At 51.0% G+C, this 26,762-nt stretch overlaps 2 protein-coding genes across 2 annotated transcripts in view; both read left to right on the top strand.

The window, feature by feature from the left end:
• Positions 1-4,433, top strand: part of rnf19a (ring finger protein 19A, RBR E3 ubiquitin protein ligase) — a 31,667-nt gene extending 27,234 nt beyond the window's left edge. Inside the window, exons 9-10 of the mRNA XM_007901232.2 lie at positions 1,303-1,446; positions 2,489-4,433. Coding sequence (XP_007899423.1) covers positions 1,303-1,446; positions 2,489-3,164 — 820 coding nt within the window. The 3' untranslated portion in view covers positions 3,165-4,433. The remainder of the gene's footprint in view (positions 1-1,302; positions 1,447-2,488) is intronic.
• A 9,925-nt stretch (positions 4,434-14,358) lies between these two features.
• The window catches only part of col22a1 (collagen, type XXII, alpha 1), an 87,198-nt gene continuing 74,794 nt past the window's right edge, over positions 14,359-26,762 (top strand). Inside the window, exons 1-3 of the mRNA XM_042332560.1 lie at positions 14,359-14,388; positions 20,778-20,885; positions 21,402-21,968. Of these exons, the coding sequence (XP_042188494.1) occupies positions 20,795-20,885; positions 21,402-21,968 (658 nt within the window). The 5' untranslated portion in view covers positions 14,359-14,388; positions 20,778-20,794. The remainder of the gene's footprint in view (positions 14,389-20,777; positions 20,886-21,401; positions 21,969-26,762) is intronic.

Raw genomic sequence — 26,762 nt, 5'->3', positions numbered from 1 at the left:
AAAGGGGTGAGACTTCTGGTTCTGATGCAATGAGTGTGTCAGCCTGGCTCAGTCGATAGCACTCTTGCCTTTAAATCAGAAGCTTGTGGGTTCAATCCCCATGTCGGGACTTGGAATCACACAGTGTTAACCTGACACTACAGTGTAGTGCTGGAAGTGTGCTGCAGTGTTGGAGGTGAGAAATTAAACCGAGGTCCCATCTGCCCTTTAGGCGGACATTAAAGATCCCGCAGTGCTGTTGGAAAAGAGAAGGGATTTATCTCTCTCCCGGTATCCTGGCCAACAATAGAATTGTTGACCAATCCCCCGGATAGAAATGGTCACTCACTACATGGCTGTTTGTGGGACACTGCTGTGTGCATATTGGCTGCCTCATTCACCTACAAAATACAGTCACTACACTTTACACTTTGAAAAAAGGGGGATCTTTAACATTCACCTCAACAGGCAGACGGGACCTCGGTTTAACGCCTCATCCCAGAATTCAACACAGCATTGTCAGAGTAAAATAAACTAACCTGTGATTGCTTTGGAACCAATGTTGCTGCCGTCTGCCTCTTGCAGAAGAGGAATGGTGATCTTTATAGTCTTATTTACCCTCCCTCACCGTGGCATTGATCATCCCTGGTTGCACTATCTTCGTGAGGGGAAAAATCACTGCGAGTTTAATAATAATTATATTTGATACAGCGCCTTTCATGTCAGGATGACATCTAAGGGCTTCACGGATATACTGTAAAGTAGTGACTATTTTTGTTGGCAAGTGGGTATAATAACAATCCTTGCATTTGATACACTGCCTTTCACGTCCCAAAAGTGGAGTCCTGTATCGTATTGATTAGAGCATTCGCCTCGCAAGCGAGAGGACCCGAGTTTGATTTCTAGGCGGGGTGATACCTTAGGCAAGTTTCCTTACTCCACATGCCTCAGTTTACCTAGCGGTAAGTAGGAATCCAGTTGCTTGTCGATTTACAGATCGCTTTCTGTGGGTAATAGTCCCCTAAAGAAAACATTTGGTCAATCAATCCACAACTATTTGTGCTGTGCACAATTGGCTGTTGCCTTTTGGTCACAAAATACAGTCAAGATAGGGAGAGCGCAAACAGAAAGCGAGCATTGAGAGAGAGAGCACTAACAAGGGGAGCGAGAACTAACAGAGCACTATCAAATGCAAGAATTATTTTGACGAATTAAAATTGTAAGTGATTCTTAAATCTTGTCTGCTAAATGTTATTTCTTTTGCATGTATTATCCCTGCCTCCATTTGCCGGTCAGCACTAATTACTGAGCTGTTTGCCGCAGGTTGGAGGTGCAGGCGGACGTACAGAAGGAGCGTTACAGTCTTAGTGGGGAGTCTGGCACGGTCAGCCTCGGGACCATCAGTGACAACGCCAGTACCAGGGCTATGGCTGGATCCATTCTCAACTCCTTCAACCCCCTGGACAGGTCGGTGCCTCCCTCAGTAACCCAGCTCATCCGCTTTAAGATTTTTTCACAGTCTGTTTGATATCATCTTTCCACGTTTCGCCCACAAAACATAAAGTCGATTCATTTAACAGTATATTCTGTGAAGCGCTTTGGGATGTCATCCTGATGTGAAAGGTGCTGGGTGAAGGTCTATTCAGATTGGATTCAGAGCACACTGGGGGCTGAGACAGCCAGGAAGTAGGGCTGTTTGCTTGCTCTTCTCTCGAGCGCTATTTAACCACTTCTGAAAAAACATGTTGAGTCTCATGATGGGGCGGAAACAACAGTGACCATCCTGAGGCTTGTGGCTGGTCAGTTTACAGTTAACAGGAACAGAATGTGAAACTAACAGACACTGGTGCAGTTTACAGCAGTTGTCACCAGCAAACAAAGTCATGGTTCAATTCGCATTCTTGAGCGAAAGAGGATAGAGAGGTGGAAGAGGGAATAAGGATGGGAAGTGGCTCATTGGTGAAACTGGCATGGACGTGTTTAGCCAAATGGCCTGTAATCAGTGCTGTACCCTGTATTTAATTCTGTGTAAAGTTGCACTGAAACAGGAAGAGGAGACTATCACCGTCCTTTATACGAGACAAAAAAACGAGGTCCTGTCTGCCATGTTCAGGTTGACGTTAAAGATCCAAGACACTGTTGGAAAAGAGAAAGGAGTTTCTCTCTCCCGGTTTCCTCGCCGACAGTCTCCAAAATAAAATAATTGGTCACTCATTCCATTGGCTGTTTACGGGACACGGCTGTGCGCAAACTGGCTGCTGCGTTTCACCCACAAAATAAAGTCACTGCATTTTACAGTAAATCCTGTGAAGCGCTTGGAGACATTTAACGACGTGATAAGGCGCTGTATCAAATGGAAATTGTTGTTATTACCGCACCTTACAGTATATCCTGTGAAGCGCTTTGGGACGTTCTCCCGATGCGAAAGGCGTGGTATGAAATATAAGGGTTGTTTGCGTAGCATTTGCTGTAATAATGTCACAAACGGTCTGAATGTGTATTTTTTCAGGGAAGGCAACAGTGTAGAGGTGCAAGTGGACATTGAGTCAAAACCTGCCAAGTTCCGGCACCACAGTGGGAGCAGCAGCCTGGACGAGGGCCAGCCTGGCCGCACTGTTCCTGTGGACAGCCGGAGCGCTGCCTCCAAGTGCCCCAAAGAAACCTCGGCCGGCAAGAAGTGCAAAGGGAAGCTGCGCAAACGGGGCAGCACTAAGATCAACGAGACCCTGGAGGAGATGGACGCCCGATTGCTGGAGCAGAGAAGCACCAATTCCAGCGAGTTCGACTCCCCGTCGCTGAGTGACAGCATCCCATCTGTCGCCGACTCCCATTCCAGCCACTTCTCCGAATTCAGCGGCTCCGACATGGAGAGCATGAAAACCTCCTGCAGCCACAGCTCGAGTGACTATCACAGTCGCTTGGTGGCAGTCAGCCCCCTCCCCGAGGTGGAGAGCGATCGCCTGGAGAATTGTCAATCCCAGGGTGTGGGCCCCCCACCTCCTGTCCCCACCCTGACTGTGCCCAGCGCTGAGGGCTTGCAGTTAGGCTTCATAGCGGAGGAGAATGGGACGGTCACATCAGCTATGCTGAACTGTGCCTCTGAGGAGGTGCTGAACATAACCAACAACAACCAGCAGCAGCTATCCAGTGCTTTACACAACGGGGTCATCCACACTGACATTTAGCCCCTCGATGCTGCTTTCAGGCCTCACTGAATCAGTCCAGCTAATAACAGTTGATTATATGGAAACTGATATTGGAAGAAAAACGCTAACTAAAGGGGGACTGAAACGGTGCTTACTAACCAGCAAAGATCATGAGTTTGAATGACAAATAATGTTAGGTGTCAGGGTTAAATATGTCACTCTTCACGAATCTCCCTTTCACTCAGTTCTCCTCTCTGGTGGTTGGGGAGGGCAGGAGGGGGCAGGTGTGATCGGGCAGTGTTAATATCTGAACCGTGTTGGGTTGAGAACTGGTGTGTGGTGATCTATCTATCTATCATACAACCTAGCAGGGAGTGGGCGACTGTACATTGAGAGGTGCGAGCAGAAATCACCCAACGACCGTGACTGAAAAACTCATCCTTTGCCATTCTGTATCCCCCGACCCCCATCCCCCTTCCCCGGCTTCATGGTGCCTTTTGAGAAGACAAGGCCAGGGTGTGACCCTGGGTGGTTGAGGGTATGTTTATACCTCCTAACAGACCTCCTGTACCGGGCTCTGATGTACCACAAACCAATGCTAAAGGGATGGCTGCGGTCGAAAGACAAACTTAATATGTGTATAATGAATAATCTTACAATATAACCCTATATTAACCTACCAAAGACAGTACTCAGGCTTAGCAAACCTTTTCATAACTAGGTTCTTTGTTCTGCTCAAAGCAAAGGTGTTCACAAACCAATGAATCCTGCGCTTTGTTACACAGACTGAAAGCACAGTGCAATATTTGCACACTGCTTTGGGACATAAGGGGAGATGGTAAAGACTATATATATATATATATATATATATGTGTGTGTGTATGTATATATAGTCTTTGTTTCCTGTGTGCTGAGAGACACTACAAACGCTCACAAAAAGGCTGTGGTCAGCCTTGTAATGGTGCACTGTTGAAATCACAACGTACTTCATTTACTGAGATGCGAAAAGGTGACATTAAATCTGAGGACTGAAGTATATTTTGTGCATTATTCAGTCCATTGGTGTGTGTTAGGTTCATGTTGCCACGTTGATCGATGACGCTTGAAATTGCCATCTGCGAATGAAAGAAAGCGACAAGTTGCAGTCTTTTGTCATTTCTAACGAGCTTTGGAACACTAGTGCCAGTTACCGATCGGTCTACTCTGTCGCTTACTGCTTCTCAAGATATTTGCATATCTGTTTGCAAGCTGATTTGAGTGACAGGACGAGTGTAAGATACATATCAAAAATAAAAGTAAATAAAGACAGTCCTTTGTGGATCTTTTAAAAAATATATTTATTTGGTGGGGGGGGGGGGGGTTTGCTCGGTAGGGTGTCTGCCATCGAGTCCTGGACGAGAGACAACTTTCTTCAGCTCAACGTGCGAAAAACCGAGGCCCTCCTGATTGGCTCACGTCAGCGCCTCCGCACCTCAGGCGCTGACACCATCAGCATCCAAGGCCGCACTCTCCACCTCTCAAAGCCGGTCAGGAACCTCGGGGTTCTGTTGGACCCTGAGCTGTCCTTTCTCCCTCACATCCGCACCACAACTGGCACCGCCTTCCATCACCTCCGGAATATCGCCAGACTACGGCACTACCTCACCCCTCACGCGGCTGAAACTCTGGTTCACGCCTTTGTCACCTCAAGGCTGGACTATGGGAACTCTCTCCTCGCCGGCCTTCCCGGCCCTCCCTCCACACTGCAGGTCATTCAGAACTCTGCAGCTCGTGTACTGTCCCGCACCAGACACCGCGACCACATCACTCCCACCCTCGCTCGCCTCCACTGGCTCCCCATCCCCCAGAGGATCGAATTCAAGATCCTCATCCTCACCTACAAGGCCATTCACGGCCTCGCTCCCTCCTACCTCTCCGACCTACTATCCCCCTACCTACCTGCCCGTACCCTCCGTTCCTCTGGCTCCGGTCTGCTCCACGTCCCCCGCCCCAACCGCCCTACCATCGGTGGCCGGGCCTTCAGCCTCTCAGCCCCGAGGCTCTGGAACTCCATCCCCCAGTGCCTTCGCCGCTTCCTCCCTCTCCTTCAAGGCCGGTCTCAAAACCTTTCTCTTTGACCGTGCCTTCAGCTCCCCTCTCGACTCTCTTCCCCCTCCTCGCTCCCTCCCTTCCCTCCCCTCACCCTGACCATTTCCCCCCTCCTCGCTCCCTCCCTTCCCTCCCCTCACCCTGACCATTTCCCCCCTGCTCGGGTCCTGACCCAACTGTGCAGCGCCTTGGGACGTCCTCCTGACGTGAAAGGCGCTTTATAAATGGAATCTTGTTGTTGTTGTTATAATATAATAATAATAATAATCCTTGCATTTGATATAGCGCTTTTCACGTCGGGAGGACGTCCCAAAGCACTTCACAGAACACACTGTAAAGTGAATTGACTGTATATTTGTGGGCGAACGCGGCAGCCAATTGCGCACAGCAATGTCCCACAAACAGTCGTAGATTGAATATGACCAATTTATTATTGTTTTTGGTTTTGGAGGATTATTATTAGGCTCTGTGTGGAGTAAGGAAACTTGCCCAAGGTTTCGCCCTCTGCCTGGAATTGAACTCAGGTCTCTCACTTGCAAAGCGAGTGCTCTAACCACTGAGCTACAGGACTCCGCTTGTGGAACCCCCCCCCCCCACCGCTTAAGAGTCTCCAAACCAAACTGGAAATTCCACGCGTCCCATCTACACATGGAAATCCCAGCGATGGATTGTTGGAATGGAATGCGCTCTCTCCCTGGAGGATGAATCCTGTTTACCTAATTCCCGACAATATTAGGCACAGGTTGGCAAGAGCCAAGGCTCGGGGACCCCAGAGTGTGTGTTGGGGTAACTCCAGGGGTCTAACCAGATAAAACCATTGATATCGGGGTTTGGCTTGCAGAGTTGACCCTCCACTCTCTTCCTCTCTCTACCACCATCTCTCTGACGCCCCCCCCCCCCCCCCCCACCCTCTCGTTGACCCTCTCTCCGACCCTCTCTCCATCACAGGTTGCTGGACAAACACACACCTCGTGCTCCTGGGTCACGGTTGACAGGACAGTGCCTCCGCAGTGAGAGCTGGATTGGGATCAATTGCCACGTGGTATTTGGATACGTGACGGTCCCTCCTGGTCCTAACCGGGCCCCACTGACTCCAACAGATCGATTTTAAGATCCTCTCGCGCGTTTTCAAATCCCTTCGTGCCCTGGCACCTCCCCACCTCTTCGATCTGCTTACGCCCCCCACTCCCATCACCCGCCCTCCTCCGCTCAACTGGCTTCAGCCAATCCCCTGCACCTTGACTTATTCCCTCAGCCTTGCCCCCTCCCCACATTCAAGACCCGCCTAGACACCTTCCTCTTTTGATCGTGATTTACACAGGTGTTTTCCCTGTGCATTCCCCCTCCCCGAATACCCCGTGCTGACTTGGTTGATCGGGGATGGGGTGAAAGTAAAGGGGATTAAAACTAGCCTCTGTGCCCCTCCGCCGAGGCTGGGAACTACATAGTTACAGCTTGGACAAGGGCTCAACTGGTGCACGAGCATCCACCCCTCCTAGTCCCCTCTCCAATTAATAATCATCACGGAGAGCCAGTGCAGACTCCGTGGGCTGAATTCCGTGAATTTCAATGATTCTATGATTCATCTGCAACGTCCTTTAATAATAATAATAATAATCATTGCATTTGATGTAACGCCTTATCACGCCTTCACATACTGACCCAGCTGCTCCCTCTGCTCAGCGGGTTCCCTCTGCTTCGTGTCCCCTGGCCTACCTGCTCCACCATCGGTGGGTGGGCAGTCGGGCATTCAGCCATTCCGCCCTTGCATTCCTTTCCAGAGTCTTTCTGACTCGCTCCCATCCCTCATTTAAGGTCCGTCTCCAAACGCGTACCTCTTTGACCGCGCTTTCGATCACCTTTCCCCTAAACCACACCCACCCCCAGTTTGGGTGCCCAGCCAGCAGGAACAAGCCCTTTTGAGATGTTCTCCTGTCGTGAACTGTAAGAATGTCGGCTTGTAAACCTACATTGCGCTCTCTCCAATGTTACAATCCCTTTCCCAGCTCTTGAGTTTCCTAGCATGAAAGGTGGAATCCTGTAGCTCAGGGGGTTAGCGCACTCGCCTCGCAAACGGAAGACCTGGGTTTGATTCCCAGGCAGGGCGAAATGTTGGGCAGGTTTCCTTACTCCACACTTTACTGTTTACCTAGCAGTAAGTAGGAACCCAGTTGTTAGTCGATTGGAGGATCGCTTTGCCCGGGGTGATAATTCGTTCAAAAAAGATAATAATAATTTGGTCAACTCAATCCACGACTCCTTGTGGGACACTGCTGTGTGCAATTGGCTGCCCTGTTTCACCCGCAAAGTATAGTCAATCCACTTTACACCATATTCTGTGAAGCCGTGAAGAGACGTCTCGAAGACGTGATGAAGGCGCCATATCAAATGCAAGGAATATTATTAATTGGGTGAGCAAGATGAGTTCCTCCAACGAGAGAGCGTGCATTCTATTCCAACACGCTATCGATGTGTATTTCAATGCGTAGGTGGGACACGCAGAAATCTCAGTTTGGTTTAACTCTTAACCACGGTGATAGGTTTCCCCGTGGGTCAGACACCCGGCTGACTTTAAAAAAAAAGGAGCATTTTATCTGCTTCCCCCATCTGCTCCCCAACATCTCGTGCCGCCCGCAGGGGTCAGGTAACTGCAGAACGTGACCTCGAGATTGCGCTGTAAACACAAATCCATTTTTAAACTCAAAGCGACAGGATTTACAGCACTTGGAGCAGTTCTGCTGAGCTTGACGTAGTTTCGTGGTTTAGAGAATAATCCACTTGTAATAATCCACTGGGCATCATAATCCAGCTGCCCTTGGCCTCGCACCCCTCCCCGCCCCATGATTTGCCGGCGAACTTACTTTAACGTAAGATCAGCCACCCTCTCAATTCCGTTCAGTCACTCGCACTGTCGGCTCTGGTTTGCAGGTTTGTGGGTGCGAACCCCACGCCGGGGACTCTGAGCTCACAGTCTAGGCTGAAGCTCCAGTGAAATGTTTGGGGGCGCGGAGCATTGTCGGAGACGCAGTCCTTTGGATGAGATATTACACTTGTAGCTTAGTGGTTAGAGCACTCGCATCGCAAGCGAGAGGACATGGATTCAATTCCGGGTAGGGCAAAACCTTTAGGCAAGTTTCCTTACTTCACACCCCTCCCGGTTATTAGTCGATTGGTGGATTGTTTTCCAGAGGTAATATTCCCTTCAAAAATAAGAATTTGGTCACTCGATCCACAACCGTTCATGAGTCAATCCACTTTACAGTATATTCTGTGAAGCCCTTTCAGATGTCTCGACGATGTGATAAGGCTAGTGATGAAATGCAAAGGATTATTATTATAAAAGTCTTAAGATTTCCGATGTAGAGACTGTGTATTTTGTGGGCAAACGCAGCAGCCAATTTGCGCAGAGCAGTGACCCACAAACAGCCATGGAGTGAGTGACCAATTTTATTTGGAAGATTTGTCGGCCAGGACACCGGGAGAGACAAACATCCTTCTCTTTTCCAATAGTGCCACGGGATCTTTAACGTCCATCTGAACAGGCACAGACGGGACCTCAGGTTAACGTCTCATCCGATGCTGATGCTCTGAGCGATTCAGTACGATGGTTGCTCTGGTGTAAAGTGAAGCTCTGCCAATCTTTTGTAAGTTAGTGGTAGAACCTCGCCTCTGAGTCAGAAGGTCGGGATTTAATCACACAGTCTAAGCTGACACTCCAATACAGTCCTGGGGGTGTTGCATTGTCGGAGATGCTGTCCTTCAAGTTAGATGATTAGCCCGAGGTCCTGTCTGCCTGTTCAGGTGGATGTTAAAGATCCCGTGATGCTAGTGGAGTTTTTCTCTCCTGGTGTCCTGGTCAACGATTCCCCCAGATAAAAAAACAAATTGGTCACTCGATCCATGGCTGTTTGTGGGACACTCCTGGTGCGTTTCGCCCACAAATTACACAGTCACTGTGCTTTACAGTATATCCTATGAAGTGGTTTAAGACGTCTCGCTGACGTGATAAGGCGCTATATCAAATGCAAGGATTGTTCCATCGCTCATACGCACTCACTGCGGTGGGGTTGGCTGCGGTTTTCTGTTCAAGCAGTGAGTGACCTTAATCTGGCTGTAATTCTCTTACCCCCCCTGATGTTTATTAGCCGCTTATCGGTGGTGAGCTCACAGTGAGAGTCCCTGGTTCACAGTCCCGGAGCTGCCAACACCATGATCGCACGCAGACAGAAGCAGCAACTGCCCAGGAGGCTGGTATGTGAGCTTCACTTATCAGAGCAAATCTCTCTCACTCCGTTGTGCCTTCCTTCCTTCCTTCCTTCTTTTATTTGCTCTTCTCTGTTCGGAGTTCTGTAGCTCCGTTTTTTAGTGTGCGCGCCTCACAAGTGAGAGGACCTCAGTTTGATTCCTAGGCAGGGTGAAACCTTCAGCCAGTTTCCTTACTCCACGCGTCTCTGTCTGTTTATACTCTCCTGGTGTCCTGACCCACAGTTTCCCAGATAAAATCGGTCATGGCTGTTCGTGGGACACCGCTGTGCGCAAATTTTCACCCACAAAACACCCAGTCACTACACTTTGCAGTAATTCCCGTGAAGCGCTTTGAGACCCTTTGATGTGATAAGGCGCTACACCAAATGAGAGTGCTTTTTTTTTTTTAAGACCTTCAGTGTGCGTACCACTCCTATAAATCCCGCGGAAGAAATCGTTAAACGTACCAAATTAATTTTAAAAAGCCTTCTGGAATATTAGACTTTAATAATAAAACTAATCCTTGCATTTGATATCGACGGCTCAAAGCGCCTCACGGGATACACTGTAAAATGAATCGACCACAAACAGTCCATTATTGGGTTCAACCGTCCCAAATTATTGTGAGTGACCAATTTATTATTTTTTTGGGGGTGGGTTAATAACCCCAGAAAAACGATCTACCAATCGTCTAACAACTGGATCCCTACTTGCTGCGAGGCAAACAGAGGAGCGAGGAAACTTGCCGAGGGTTTTGTCCTGCCCGGGGAATAGAACCCGGGTACTCTTTCTTGCGAGGCGAGTGCTCTAACCACTGCACTACAGGACTCCAAATGTAAAGATCATTGTGAGTCGGTGTCCAGATTAATTGCTGTTTTTTCTCCTCCAAAGGATGCCTCAATTCAGGAGATACCAGTGCCCCAAACTGGCAATACTCCCTGCAGGAAGCCTTGTTCCCTTACACCAGGCCAGGTTGAGAGAAGAGGAAATGGAATTGCGTCTGGCTCAGGTGGCCGTGCCCGCGAGAAGGTCAGGAAGCCCCACGTCTCTGTGCCCGGCGTTCCTGCAGCAGTGGAGGAGAAGAGAGGCTTGTCAGTGCCCGAGCCTGAGCCCCGTCAGGGTGAGAGGCTGCGGAGAGAGGTCCAGCCCAAGCCACCAGCGAGGCTGGCTCCTCTGGAGATGCCTGAGGAGGTTAGGAAGGCTCAGCTGGAGAAGATCAGGGAGGTACAAGCCGAGGCCAAGGCTGCCAAGGAGAAGTTGGCCTCGGGCGGGGCTCCCAGCAATGAGCCGTGGCCCAAAAAGGTGAGGAGCCACGGGAAGCTGGGGGGCCTGGAGAGGACCAGCCCGGCCCAGAAGCAATTTGGCCCAAACCGAACGGCTCCCAAGCCGGTGAACGCCAGCACGTCCGGAGCCATTTCCATGTCCTTCCCTCCAGCTGACATCTCCTCTGGCTCAGCCTCTTTGCGACGGCTCAGGGAATCGGCGCAGCCCAGCCGGCCAGTCCTGCCCAAAGCCACACTGCCCACGGCACGAGGAGCACCAGACGGACCCAGTGCAGGTTCCGGGCGGCTGAGGGCAAACCTGAGGGGAAGAATGCCCAAAAGCGAGGCACCGGGTCAATCTCAGCTGTTAGCACCGTTACTAATTACCTTGGACACTGTCAGCAACAGGCAGGACTGTGAGGTGACAGGGCAGCAGACGGACAAGGACAAGGGCCAGCGGGAGGCAAGCAACCAACGTAGTGATGTGGCAAGGAGAAAGCTGCACAAGGAAATCTAGTGCGGACACACTGTGTGGGGGGGGCGAGCTCACCCAGCACGGGATTTACAACCAAACGGAGGCCATTCGGCCCATCCAGCGAGTTCAGACAGTTTGTTAGAGATTGTTGGCAGATCTTTCATTCACATTTCTCCCTCTAGACCTTCACTTCCCAAATGTGCGAGTGTCAGCCCGGCTCAATGAGTGTCAGCCCGGCTCAGTGAGTGTCAGCCCGGCTCAGTGAGTGTCAGCCCGGCTCAGTGAGTGTCAGCCCGGCTCAGTGAGTGTCAGCCCGGCTCAGTGAGTGTCAGCCCGGCTCAGTGAGTGTCAGCCCGGCTCAGTGAGTGTCAGCCCGGCTCAGTGAGTGTCAGCCCGGCTCAGTGAGTGTCAGCCCGGCTCAGTGAGTGTCAGCCCGGCTCAGTGGGTGTCAGCCCGGCTCAGTGAGTGTCAGCCCGGCTCAGTGTTTATCATGGGCCACTAGTTGTTCCGCCCTGATTATAACTACTGTATATCATATTATTCTGATGATGAATAGAGCTTTGCTGGTTCAGGGATGACATCCCAGCTGATTTCTGACTTGCTGAGTGTATCAGCCCGTGAGCGTCAGCCTGGCTCAGTTGGTAGCGCTCTTGCCTGGTTGCGGGTTCAAGCCCCACATCGGGACTTGGAATCACAGAGTCTAAGCTGAGTCTAAGCTTTGGTGGAGGGGGGTGGGTCGCATTGTCGGAAGTGCCAGCTCGGCCTTCACATGAGACGGTAAACAGAGATCCCATCTGTCTGTTCAGGTGGACGTTGAAAGATCCGGTGGCGCTGTTGTAAAAGAGAAGGGAGCTTCTCTCTCCCGTTGTCCTGGCCAACAATCCCCCAATAAAGTTGGTCACTCAATTCACGGCTGTTTGTGTGACCCTGCTGTGTGCAAACTGGCTTCTGCGTTCACCCACAAAACACACAGTCACTACACTTTATAGTAACTCATCTGAATCACTTTGGGGCATTCTCCCAACGTGAAAGCCTGGTACAGTGGTAGCACTTTAGCCTCTGAATCAGACGTTTGTAGATTCAAACCCTTCCAGCGGGACTTGGAATCACACAGTCTATGCTGACACTCCAATGCAGCGTTGACGGGGTGTTACGGTGTTGGAGACGCCATCCTTTGTATTAGATGTTAGATTAAATCGAGGTCCCGTCTGTGCCTGTTCAGGTGGACGTTAAAGATCCCGCGGCGCCGTTGGAAAAGAGAAGGGAGTTTCTCTGTTCCGGTGTCGTGGCCAACAATTCCCCAAATAAAATCAGTCAATGACTCCACGACTGTTTGTGGGACTACTGCTGTGTGCAACTGGATGCCACGTTTCGGTCACAAAATACACAGTCGCTACACTTTACAACATATCCTGTGAAGTGGTGGGACGGCATTGAATTCTGATTTGGGTTTGGATGCTCTATCACATGGTGATGGGTTTCCACAGTGGCTGACCCCCCCAAATTATATTCTGATCACTGTTATTAGCTCTTCCTTCCAAGGCCAGAGTGATGCGTCGGTGGCAGCGCTCTCGCCTCTAAGTCAGAAGGTTGTTGGTTGATGTCCCTGTCCGGACTTGGAATCACACAGTCTAAGCTGACACTGCAACGCAGTGCGAGGGTGGGAATGCTGTATTATCAGGAGCGCCGTCCTTCGAATGGGACATTAAACCGAGGTCCCATCAGGTGGACGTTAAAGATCCCACGGCACTGTTTGGAAAGAAAAGGGAGCGTCTCTCGCCCGGTGTCCTGGCCAATAATCCCCCGGATAACACTGGTCGCTCACTCCACGGCTCTTTGTGTGATATTGCTGTGCCGGTTTCGCCCACAGAAACACACAGTCGCTACGCTTTTCGGTGTGTTCTGCGAAGCTCTTTGAGCCGTCCCGGTGACGATCATAGTTATTATAGTTAATGCCCGACAGTAAATCCCTCCTCGCGTTATCCAGAGCTGGGCTCCACACCCTGACGTACCTCCAGTGAACGATAGGTGGGGCAATCTCCCTGTCACCCGTTCCCCTCAGCAACTTGTTACAAATTTTGGGGGAAAAAGTTTTAAAGAGTTTAAAACATAGCAATTTCTTCCCCCCCCCCCACCCCACCCCACCCCCCAACACCATCAGATCGCAGGCGCTCGTTTAACAGTAAAGGGGGAATCTTATAATATTTAATATGTACAATAATAATCCTTCATTTGATAGAGCGCCTTATCTTGCCTCCGGGACGTCTCAAAGCGCTTCACCGAATATATGGCAAAGCAAACTAATTGTATATTTTGTGGGCGAAATGCGGCGGCCAATGGCGCACAGCGGTGCAAAGCAAACAGGACTGTGTTTTGTGGGTGAAGTATATATCAAAAGAAAGATATATATTTATTTTTATCGATATAAATATATTAAATATATTAAAGAAATTATATATATATATAAAGAAAAGAAATCCAACCAGAAATGTCACATGCAAAGCTCTACATGAGGGGAAAATGATCTGCCGGAGTCTAAGTTGTCAGTTTTGACTTTCAAGATGCTTTTTTTTTTAGATCAACCCAAATATATATATATATATCCCAGTTTGCTATAATTGGATGGCCTGACTGACAGGTTGGTCTGTCATTCAGTCCATCCATCCAATTCCATTCACCCAACTCACTAACAACCAGAAACCAACAAGGAACTGTGAGGAATGAATTAAAAGGATCAGAGAGAGAGAGAGAGAGAGAGAAGAGAGGGAGAGGGAGAGGGTTGGCTGACAGAGTGTTTTAAGGAAAAAAAAGACATTCCGTGCCTGGAATATAACTTTCCCTCTTCACTTGAATTCGCAGACTTTTTCAAGTGGGAAAAACGTTTTGTTTAGAGCTTCGACAAACTTTTTTTTGCTGCCTTTTTCCTCGCTGTGTGTTCGTGTGTGTCCGGACTGTTCACTCGGGGAGAGCTGTCTATCTATATGTATATATATATATATCTATATATATATAAAATATACACAAGACACACCACACATTGATCCGTTTTGGGGTGAAAAAAAAAGGATTATCTTGGGATTTCCAGGAATAACCCTGGAGTCGAGCGCTTTGTGATGGTGATATAACATATATCTGGTTTATACAATACCCTTTTTTTGACTCTGGGCTTTGGAAAGTGTGAAAAGGCTTTCAGGTAAGTGCATATTTTTTTCTCTGTTTATTTTTCTAATATACCCTTTGTTCTCGCTTGACGTTGCTTTTTTTCATCTGCCTGTTTTCATTTATTTGTGTGTGCGCGTACGTGTCGGTGTATGTTTGTGTGTTGGGGGTGTTGTGCGTGTGTGTGTGTGTGTGTGTGTGTGTTGGGGGTGTTGGTGTACGAGTGTTTGTGTGTGTGTGTGAGCGTTGGTGTGTGTATGTGTGTTCGAGGGTGTTGGTGTGTGTGTGTGAGTTGGTGTGTGAGTCGGTGTGTGTGTGGCTGTGTGTATGTATGTGTTGGGGTGTGTGTGTTGCTGTGGGTGTGCGGTGGGGTGTGTGTGTTGCTGTGTGTGTGTGTGTGTGTTGGGGTGTTGGTGTGTGTGGGGTGTGTGTGTGTTGCTATCTGTGTGTTGCAGTCTGTGTGTTGGGGTATGTGTGTTGGTGTATGTGTGCGTTCGGATGTCCCCACAACACACAATTTCAAAGAAAGTTCCCATTTTTCTTCTTACAGAGTCGCCGTTGCTCTCTTTGCTCCTCGTTTCCCCCTTCCCCCTCCCCCCATTCCCTCTACCCCCATTTATCCTATTCAAAAAATAGGAACCTGCATTGTCCCTTTCAATTAAAATCAAGGTCCCCTCTGGTTTGGTCCAGTAACTTGTCTCTCCCTCTCCCTCTCTCTTGTGACTGTGAGTGAAAGAATAATCCACGACTGTTTGTAGGACACTGCCGTGCGCAATTGGTTGCGTCCACAAAATACACAGTCACTTCACGTACCAGCACATTCTGTGAAGCGCCTTGTGATGTCTTCCTGACGTGAAAGGTGTTATACAAATGTAATGTTGTAATGTATTATCTCAACTACGCGATAAGGCGCTGTATCAAAAAGATTATTTTTATTATTGTTATTAATAATCCTTACGTTGGAAAACAGCTCCTTTCACGTCGGGGGTTGGGGGGGGAACGCCCCAAAGTGCTTCACATGATTCACCGTAAAGTGTAGTGACTGTGTGTTTCGTGGGTGAACGCAGCAGCCAATTTGCACACAGCATCAACTTGCATTTAGATAGCGCCCCTCGTGCAGGGTAGCGTCCCGGGAGTGATGGAGCCCGATGGGGGAGGGGAGCATAGGCACGGGCGAAGAGGAAGGACTTCGGGTGTAATCTGAAGACGGGGGGGAGGAAGGGGCAACGCGGAGGGATAGAGAAAGCGTGTCCCAGAGTTTTGTGGGTGGGGGTGGCTGAAAGCACGACCACAGCCATGTCCCACAAACAGCTAAGGAGCGAGTGACTGATTTTATTTGGGGGACTGTAGGCCAGGACACCGGGAGCGAGAAACTCCCTTCGCTTTTCCAGCGGTGCCGCAGGATTCTTTACGCGCAGGCGGGACCTCGGTTTAACATCTCGTCTGACAGTAGCAGGTTTTCTAATCCGTCTTTCGTGTCTTGCTCCCCCTCTCCCTTCCCGAGGCCCTACTGAGCCAACGTCAGGGTTGAGCCATAAGCAACTACATCCCAAACACCCACCTCTCCTCCCCTCTACCTGCCTTTAATTCCCACCTACCCCCATCGCCCTCTTCCCTTCCTCGTCATCCTGACTGAGGTTTCGCACTGCCCCGGAACCAAACTAGGTCTTCTCGCTAGCGAGGCGAGGGCGCTAACCATTTGGTGAAGTCCTGTAGCTCAGTGGTTAGAGTCACTCGCCTCGCAACGAGAAAACATAAGTTCGACTCCCGGGCAAGGGCGAAACGTTGGGCAAATTTCGTTACTCCACGTGCCTCCGTTTACCTAGAAGTAGGAACCTGGTTGGTAGTCAAGTTGTGGGGTAATAATCCCTAATAATAATAATTTGGTCACTCAATCCACGACTGTTTGTGGGACACTGCTGTGCGCTATTGGCTGCCGAGTGTCGCCCAAATAATATACAGTCACTACATTTTACAGTATATCCCGTGAAGTGCCTCGAAACCGTCTTAAAGCCGTAATAAGACGCGACGTCAAATGAAAGGATTATTATTGCTGCGGTACAGGACTCCACAGTCAGAAGTCAGACTCCCTCTTCCTTCAATAAAACAGGAGAGAAGTTGGTTGTTTAAAAGCGATCAAAGATCTGAGAAAAAAGGCTGCGCTAGAAATGGTCACAAAAATCACAAGATAGGCTTGGAAGAAGAAACCCCTTCGGGCCATCTGATCTCATCTCCTCCAGAACACCATCCCCCCCCCACCCCATCACAGCGTCCAGCTGCTTTGAAAACGAGTCCAGTCACTGCCCTTTACGGTATATCCTGTGAAGTACTTTGAGAAGTCTTGGATTCTTACTGTATAAAGGGAAAAAAGAGCATTCTGAAATTAATATGGAGGTGGGAATGTGATTATAATAATAATAATAATCCGTATATTTGATGCAGTGTCTTTCACAAGTGCATCACGGGATTTACTGTGCAGTGTAGTGACTGGATCATTTCCTAGGCAAACGAAACAGTCATGAAGTGAGTGAACAAATTTTGTTTTGGGGGATTGTCGGCCAGGACATAGGGAGAGAGAAACACCCTTCTCGTTTCCAATAGTGCCGGGGATCGTAAATGTCCACCGGGACCGGTAGACCGGACCTCGGTTTAAAGTCTCATTCAAAGGCCACCACCACCGACAATGCAACGAGGTGTCAGTTTAGAGTTCCTTATCCTCTATGGGTTCCAAGTCTAGACGTGGGACTTGAACCCACAACCTTCTGACTCAGAGGCAACAGAACATGGTGACATACACGGAGTTGGTCTGACACAAACAGAACCGGGTTGACACCGGGCTGACGCACACTAAGCCGAGCTGATGCACACTAAGCCGAGCTGACACACACTAAGTCTAGCTGACACACACCAAGCCGAGCTGACACACACTAATCTGAGCTGACGCACACTAATCTGAGCTGACTCACACTAAGCCGAGCTGACACACACTAAACCGGGCTGACGCACATTAATCTGAGCTGACGCACACTAATCTGATCTGACGCACACTAATCTGAGCTGACGCACACTGAGCCGAGCTGACGCACACTGAGCCGGGCTCACACACACTGAGCCGGGCTCACACACACTGAGCCGGGCTCACACACACTGAGCCGGGCTGACACGCACTGAGCCGGGCTGACACGCACTGAGCCGGGCTGACACGCACTGAGCCGGGCTGACCCGCGCTGAGCCGGGCTGACACACACACAGCCTGGCTGATACACACAGAGCCGGGCTGATACACACAGAGCCGGGCTGATAGACACAGAGCCGGGCTGATACACACACAGCCTGGCTGATACACACAGAGCCGGGCTGACACTCACAGAGCCGGGCTGATACACACACAGCCTGGCTGATACACACAGAGCCGGGCTGATACACACAGAGCCGGGCTGATATACACTGAGCCGGGCTGATAGACACAGAGCCGGGCTGATATACACTGAGCCGGGCTGATAGACACAGAGCCGGGCTGATAGACACAGAGCCGGGCTGATACACACAGAGCCGGGCTGATACACACAGAGCCGGGCTGATACACACTGAGCCGGGCTGATACACACTGAGCCGGGCTGATAGACACAGAGCCGGGCTGATATACACAGAGCCGGGCTGATACACACAGAGCCGGGCTGATATACACTGAGCCGGGCTGATACACACAGAGCCGGGCTGATACACACAGAGCCGGGCTGATACACACAGAGCCGGGCTGATACACACAGAGCCGGGCTGATATACACAGAGCCGGGCTGATACACACAGAGCCGGGCTGATACACACAGAGCCGGGCTGATATACACAGAGCCGGGCTGATACACACAGAGCCGGGCTGATATACACTGAGCCGGGCTGATATACACTGAGCCGGCTTGACACACAATGTGAGGAACACAATGCGGGCGGGGATGTGAACTATAGCGTCACAGATTCCACAGCCACCCTGCAATCTGTTTCGATGGAAAACCCTTTGAACATTCCCAATGGCGGGATTGTACATTCCCATGTTGGAATAAACTCAAACAATGTCATTTTTAAGTCAGAAATGGCTTCAATCTTCAGTTTTATTTCTGAGCCATGAGCCTTCACCAACACTGATGTCAGCCTGGCTCAGTGGTAGCGCTCGCATCTCCGAGTCGGAAAGTTGCGGGTTCAAGCCCCACTTCGGGACTTGGAATCACACAGTCTAAGATGCTGCTCCTGCGCAGTGCTGCGGGGAGCGCTGCGTTGTCAAGAGGTGCTGTCGTTCAGGAGAGACGTTAAACCAAGTTCGGGTGAGACGTTGAACCAAGTTCAGGCGGTCGTTACAGATTCGGCGGCACTATTGAAAAAGGGAAGTGAGTTTCTCCCTCCGCAATTCTCTCAACAATTCCCCAGATAGAGTTAGTCGCTCACTCCATGATTGTATGGCAAATTGGCTGCCCCGTTCCCACAGTCACTGCGCTTTGCAGTAAATCAAGTGAAGCCCTCGGAGATGTCCTGCTGATGTGACAGGCACTCACTGGTGTCAGATGTAATCATTATGTTAAACTTGAAAGCAAAAGCAGGTCTCACAGGCTAAGAATGGGTGGAATTGCGGTGGCAGGTGACTATATTTACCCTCTACTGGTGACTGGCTGTGCTCCGGCTCTGCTCAGCTATTTGCGGAAGCTGCTGCAGCTGAGGCATAAGTAGAGCCTTACCTGACTGACGCCTCAACCAGCAAGTCGTGTGGACCACACCAAGACTCTATCTTTTAGCAGTCGACGCATTAATTCTTTTTTTGGGGGGTGTTCGCCGGGCGTCTGACTTACGTGGAAACCCATCTCCGTCGCTTTAGAGTCTCCAAACCCAACTGAGAATTCCGAGCATCCCAACTACACGTGGAAATCCCAGAGATAGATTGTTGGACTGTACACTCTCTTGTTGGAGGGACGCGTCCGGCTTACCTAATTCTGGAGAGTATTAGGGGCAGGTTGGCGAGAGCCAAGGCTTTGGGGCAGCCCAGAGTGTAGATTGGGGTAACTGCTATAGTCTAACCAACTAAAACCGTATGGCTTGCCACTGAGAGTGTGGCTGGCAAGCTTTCCCATCGCTTGTCCAGCAAGGACCACCCTGCCCATTAGGGCTTTGACTTGCAGGGTTAACATTAAGAAGGGACAAGAGATTGTTTAGGTCTAGGCTCTGCGAGCCAATCGCCACCCATCCTCGCCCGGCTCCACTAGACCCCACCCATCTCCCAGAGAATCGAGATTCAAGATCCTGGTGCTCACCTTCAAATGAGTCCACAGTCTCGCCCTCGTCTTACCTTTGTAACCTCCTCACAACCCACTGACTCGCCCGTTCCGTTCCCTTCACTCATGTCCCCTGCCCCTCCCTGCCACCCCCCCCCCACGCCCCCGCCCCCGCCATCATCAGCAGGCAAGCTTTCAGCTGTTTTGCACCCTCGCTCTCGAAATCCTTCCCCAAGTCGTTCCGACACACGCGCTCCCTCCGCTCGTTCAAGGTCCATCTCAAGACCTTCCTCTTTGACCGCGCTTTCTGTCGCCTTTCCCCACCACACCCTCCCTGCTCGAGTACCCCGGCCGGAACTGTGAATGCCCTTTGGGATATCCTCCTGAAGTGAAAGGCGCTGTGTAAATGTATGCTGTGTTGCGAGTGGAGTTGGCATTTCAACCGCTGATTAAAGGATGCATTTTTCATGGGGAAAAAAAACACTTAACAGAAAGCAGCTAAAAATAAACATGGCCGTGGCATATAATCTAATCTGCATGACTGTCTGGCTGGCTGGGCAGGTTGAAAGAATATTTTATGCTAAGTTTGTAGAACTGCAACTGGTGACTATCCTCCTTTGGGGGGGAAGATCAGCAGGTTCTCCTCTGAGCTGAACTGGCTCCAAGGTGACATGTTTGGCATTGGAATGTCAGAATCGAGCCAGCCCTCCATGACGGTCTCTAGTCCGGTTCCTGAGCCAGGCCGATCCGCTGTACTCCAGGAACTGGGGGCAGGGAGTCATCCCGCTCAGCTCCTGTTAACCCTGCAAACCAAAGCCCTAACGGTTAGGGCGGTCCTGGCTGGACAAGCAGCGGGAAAGCTGGCCAGACGGTGCTCTCAATGCAAGTTATACGACGTCAGCTGGTTAGACTCCAGCAGTTACCCCAACGCACACTCTGGACACCTGACAACCTTTTGCTTAACCTTTTTTCAGAATGAGATAAGCAGGATGAGGCCCTCCCGGGAGAGAGAGCGCATTCCATTCCAACACTCTATCTCTGGGATTTCCATGTGTCGGTTTGGAGACTCTTAAGAAACCCGGCCGACCCACCCAAAAAAATGCGACCTGTGGGCGGACACAGTTCCCCAAGCTCCATGGTTGATTTCTTTGTCTTTTACACACAGGGTTTGTTGCCCCTGAGATGACCTGTGGAGTGGTACCCCGTCTGGCGTGGTGGGTGGCTGTTCTCTCATTGCTATGGGCTGGAGAGGAGACCAGGGCGCAGAGAGCAGGTGACCATCTTGGCACATTGTTGAATTTTGGGCATCAGGTGCCTGCTGGTGCCTGTTTCGGGCATCAGGTTCCGGGCGGGAGGGGCGGGGCATTAGACCAAAGATGGTCTGAGGTGCCATCTTTTGAACTGAGGTCCCGTCTGTGCCTGTTCAGGTGGACATTAAAGATCCCGCGGCGCTATTGGAAAAGAGAAGAACAGTTTCTCTCCCATGGTATCCTGGCCAACAGTCCTCCAGATAAAATCGATCGTTTATTTCATGGCTGTTTGTGGGACGTCGCTCCGTACAAATTGGCTGCGCGTTGGCCTGCAAAACACAGTCACTATCTTTTACAGCGAATCTGGTGAAGCGCTTTGAGACGTCCTCTGGACGTGGGTGGGTGGGCAGAGCGGTGGGAGTGGGGGGGGATCGAAGGGATATTCGAGGGCCAAACTGAAGCTTTGATGTCATTGCCTCTCATTGACTTGTTGACCCTGTGCCTCCTCCCCACCCACTCCTCCTTTCCCCCCCACACAGGCTGTAAGAACGTGCACTATGACCTGGTCTTCCTGTTGGACAGCTCGTCTAGCGTGGGGCGAGAGAACTTCCAGAAGGTCCGGCAATGGGTGGTGAAGCTGGTAGAAACCTTCGAGGTGGGGGTGGACGGCACTCACGTTGGGGTGGTGAGCTACAGTGACCGGCCCCACACCGAGTTTGAGCTGGGGGCTCACCACAGCGCTGAGGCCGTCCAGAGAGCAGCCAACGCCATCCCGTACCGGCGGGGCAACACCAGGACAGGGGAGGCCATCGGCCACGTGGCTCTGGATAGCTTCACAGTCCAGGCGGGTGGGCGGCCTGGCCAGTCGGGGGTCCAGCAGGTGGTGGTGCTGCTGACGGATGGCCGTAGCCAGGATGAGGTGCTGTCCAACGCCACGTTGGCACACTCGGCTGGCCTGCGGGTCTTCGCAGTGGGAGTGGGCGAGGCGCTGCGAGAGGAGCTGCAGGAGATCGCCTCTGAGCCCAAGGCCGCCCACGTCTTCCATGTCTCCGACTACAACGCCATCGACCGGGTGAGGGGCGTCCTACGCCGGCGGCTATGCCAGAGTAAGTGCCCATCCGTGCCCGTCCCATCCGGTATCTCACCGCCACGAGCTGAGACGCTGCCCCGCATGAATAATAATAATAATAATCCTTGCACTTGACATATGGTGGACCTATGGTGGAGTGCTGTAGCATATTGGTTAGGGCACTCGCCTCGCAAACGAGAGGGCCCGGGTTCGAGTACTGGGCGCGGTCGAAAACTTAGTCAAGTTTCTTTACTCCACACGTCTCTGTTGACCCAGTAAATAGGAACCTGGTTGTTAGTCAATTGGCAAATCGCTTTTTGAAAGATAATAACGCCCCCCAAAAATAATAATAATTTCTTCGCTCAATCCATGACGGTGTGTGGAAGACTCCGGCGCACAATTGGCTGTGAAGTGCCAATATATTCTATGCTTTGAGACGTCTCGATGACGTGATAAGGCGCTATATCAAATGCAAGGACTATTATTATCACATTCCAAGGACTCTTATTGTTATCTTATTAAAAATGCAAAGACTATTATTATCATTATGTCGCACCTTATCACATCATCATCGAGGCATCTCAAAGCGCTTCACAGGATATACTATAAAGTGTAGTGACTGTGTATTTTGGTGGACGAACCACAGCAGCCAGTTGCGCGTAGCAGTGTCACAAAACAGCCTGGAGGTGAGTGACAATTTTATCTGGGAGAGAGAAAAACTCCCTTCTCTTTTCGAATAGTGTTGTGGGATCTTTAGTGTCCATCTGAACAGGCAGATGGGACCTCGGTTTAACATCTCACCCGAAGGACGGCGCCTCCGACAATACAGTGCCCCTCCAGGTGAAGCTTTCCTGGCGTTTGCCATTCACCGAATGCTCCTTGTAACTGCAGCGAAGCTCTCAGAGGTTCAGAGGCGATGCGAACCCGATCTTAATCTTTCTCCCCTCGGCCTGTCGGTCATCACCAGGCCAGGCGGCTGGAACGCCACAAGGGATAGGCTTTCACCAGGAAAAAAGAGGCGGCACATTGTCATGAGGCAGGACCGCAGGGAAATGGTGGGATGTTTAATAATATTAATCCTTGCAATTGATACAGCACCTTATCACGTACTGAGACGTCTCAAAACGCTTCACAGAATATTAACACAGTCACTACACTTTACAGTAACCCAGAGGATCGAATTCAAGATCCTCATCCTCACCTACAAGGCCATTCACGGCCTCGCTCCCTCCTACCTCTCCGACCTACTATCCCCCTACTTACCTGCCCGTACCCTCCGTTCCTCTGGCTCCGGTCTGCTCCACGTCCCCCGCCCCAACCGCCCTACCATCGGTGGTCGGGCCTTCAGCCTCTCAGCCCCGAGGCTCTGGAGCTCCATCCCCCAGTGCCTTCGCCGCTTCCTCCCTTTCCTCCTTCAAGGCCGGTCTCAAGACCTTTCTCTTTGACCTTCAGCCTTCAGCTCCACTCTCGACTCTCTACCCCCTCCTCGCTCCCTCCCTTCCCTCCCCTCACCCTGACCATTTCCCCCCCCCCAATGCTCGGGTCCTGACCCAACTGTCCAGCGCCTTGGTACGTCCTCCCGACGTGAAAGGCGCTCTATAAATGGAATCTTGTTGTTGTTGTTGTTGTTGTGAAGGGCTTTGAGATCTTCAAAAGCGACAGAAGCTTTGTCAAACTCAGGGAATGTGTGAAGCTAATTTTCAATCGTTTTTTTTTTTTTGTTGGACAAAGTCCACACGCTGTTATGGCGTTGATCGGCCCATCGCCGGCTGATTAAAGGCTCCGGACTCAGCAAACACTTTGAATTCAGCTCCACACCCACCAATTACAGCCCACGCAATGAACCCACAGCAGGGGAAAACCAGCGAGCTGCCAAAGGCTGGAGTAGAGGAGGCCAGAAATAAAAAAAAACATCACACAGCTTTATATCTGTGATGGTCTCCAGTCCGATTCCTGAGCCAGGCAGATCCGCAGCATCCCAGGGCGCTGCTGACGACAGCGCAGCCCGGCCTGGCTCGCCGGCAGGACTCGGAAGGGCCGACCAGTCACTTGGGGGCAGGGAATCCTTACACTCGATTCCTGTTAATCTCAATCGTGTGAGCGTGTGAGTGAATGCGCAGGACAGCGCTATGAGTGAGTGAGGGTGCACCGTCCTGCGCGTGATTGAGTCCGCGTGCACGGATGAGCACGATTGCGTAAGCCCACACGTACGGTTGTGCACGTGAGTGAGTGAGTGAGTGCGCACGAGAGTTAGTACGTGAGTGAGTAGATGTTCAGCGTATCATCTGCGAATCAAATCCCGATGGCAGCTTCCGGCTATTTTTCTAAATATCCAAACCGAGACCATGGCCCCTTTGAACAGAATTTGTCGGTTGAGACGCGAAACCAAGGCCTCGTCTGTGCCAATTTACCTCGTTCTGGAGAGCGTTAGGCGCAGGTTGGCAAGAGCCAAGGCTTGGGGACCTCAGAGTGTGCTTTGGGGTAACTGCTGTCTAACCCACACAGCTTACCATTGAGAGCACTGATTGATAAGATTTCCCGTCGCTTGTCCAGCTCACGGAGGGCGCTATTGGAAAAGAGAAGGGAGTTCTCTCTCCCCAGTGTCCTTCCGACAATCCTCCAGGTAAAACGGGTCATCCTTTTCATGACCGTTTGTGGGGCATTGCCGCGTGTATATTGGCTGCCGCGTTTCACCCACAAAAACACACGTATAGGAAACCCTGAAGTACTTTGAGCCGTCGTCCTGATGGGAAATGTAAGGATTATTATCATTAAAAAAACAGGAAAATAGAGGAAACGCTGCCAAAGTCAGCGTGAAAGTCGCTGAGGCCAAAGGGTTCTGGTGCTCGGGGGAGGAATGAATATTTTTACAAAATTATCATACTTGCATTCCTGGCTATAGTTAGCGGGAGCTTGGGTACTCATATTGGAGCTCACGGGGGACAGCTCACAGGGCAGCAATGATGTATATAAAAACAAATTGCACTTGATATTACGCCCTTTCACGACGTCGAGACGCCGCAAAGCGCTTCACAGGATACCCTGTAAAGTGGATTGACTTGTGCGTTTTGCGGGCGAAGCACGACAGCCAATTGCGCGCAGCACGGCGTCCCGCACAGACAGTCAGGGAGTGAGTGACCGGCTTTATCTGCGGGACTGTCGGCCAGGACACTGGGAGAGAGAGAGAGAGAGAGAGAGAGAGAGAAAACTCCCTCGTCTTTATGAATAGCCCTCCAGGATCCTTAATCTTCATCCGTCCCGAGAACCGTTTCCAACTTCCGGCCGCCTGCTCTCTCTCTCTCTCTCTCTCTCTATCGATAATTCCGCGTGTCCCCTCGTGCTCTCAGCTATCGCGCCCCGGAACGTTCTTCTTTATGTCTCGCCCCTTCCTTGCCCCTCTCTTCAGGTCACGCCCTGAAGACCTTCCTCTTTGGCCGAGCCCAAGCTCACCTCCCACACCCCCCTACTCCCCCCCCCCACCCCGGCTCGGCGTCGTGCTCCGCCGCTGTCGAGCGCTCTGGGACGCTACCCTGCGTGAGGGGCGCGGCATGAGTGCAAGTTGTTGTTGTTGTTGATTGGCTCACTTGCCAGATAGCGAGCCACCGAGTCGTGTCAAACGGGATAGTCCATCGGGCTCCCGCTTGAGCCGTTACAGAGCAGTAGCACGCGGCCTGAGCCAAGCCGAGTGATTGGAGAGCAGCCTCTGCTAACACCCACCCCCCGGCCCCCCGCCCCACCCCATCACCAAACACGGACGGACACACACCCAGTAGTTTCCACACCAAAAGCTGCCTCTTTCCCAGTGAGAAACTCCATTACGGCCTTCACCCGCGCCCCCTCCCACCCTGCCATCTCCTGACCCGGCCCAGCTTGCCCCCTGTCTTCCCTCCACCCTCGCCCATCTCCCCCATCGCCGCCATTTTGCCCCCTTGCGCTCTAGAGCTCCATTCCCGGAGTCCCTCTGACTCTGACTCCCAAGCTCACCTCGTTCAAACCACATCAGGAGCTAACTTTGTCCACCCCTTTCCCTCATCTTTTCCCTTCCACACAGGGGAGTGTCTCAGAGCGCTTAAATGCGATGATATAGAAAATAGAGGTGGAAATAGAGATGACAATGGCCTTTAGTTGTTGTGCACCGAACGATCCTGAATGTTGCTTTGCCACATGCAGCGAGTGACTGGAACCAATTTCCAAAAAAACACGGACAATTCACACGCCTATGCAATGTAAGGTAACTGATGTTTTTCCAGAGAGACCAGAGCCAGCAGGCAAAGATTACACTGGGCACTTAACCCACAGCTATTCTGAGGCAGCTATTTGCGTCCGCCCCGACCCGGCCCTACTCTCCACTTCAAAGTGGGATGTTCTCTGCCAGAGACACAAAACTCGCCCACTCAGCTCTCGTTAACTCTGTGAGCCAAAGCCCTAATAGGCACGATGGTCCTGGCGAGACAAGCCATGGGAAAGCTTGCCAGATAGTGCTCTCAATAATAAATAATCCTTGCACTTGATAATGCGCAAGGATTATTATTATTATTATTATTATTATCCACATCGCTGAAGAATAGTTTTGCTCCACTCCGGAATCGAACCTGGGTCCTCTCGCTCGCAAGTGCAAGTGCACTAACCACTATAGTACAGGATATGTAGTACAGTGGTTGCAAAATATATAGTATTGCAAAATGTGGTTTTATCCGGTTAAGCGTCATCAGTTACCCCAACGCACACTCTCAGCCAAACCGTGCAGTGGATGACCCTTTTCCTCTAATAGGCAGTGACAACAGGCAGTGTTGGGATTCAGCTGAGAACCAGTTTGGTGCTGCGATAGAGG

This window comes from Callorhinchus milii, unplaced genomic scaffold (assembly GCF_018977255.1).
Source record: "Callorhinchus milii isolate IMCB2004 unplaced genomic scaffold, IMCB_Cmil_1.0 Scaffold2, whole genome shotgun sequence".
In the NCBI taxonomy this organism is placed as follows: Eukaryota; Metazoa; Chordata; class Chondrichthyes; order Chimaeriformes; family Callorhinchidae; genus Callorhinchus; species Callorhinchus milii.
The sequence above is the reverse complement of the archived record's forward strand: the minus strand, read 5'-3'. Positions and strand labels throughout refer to the sequence as shown.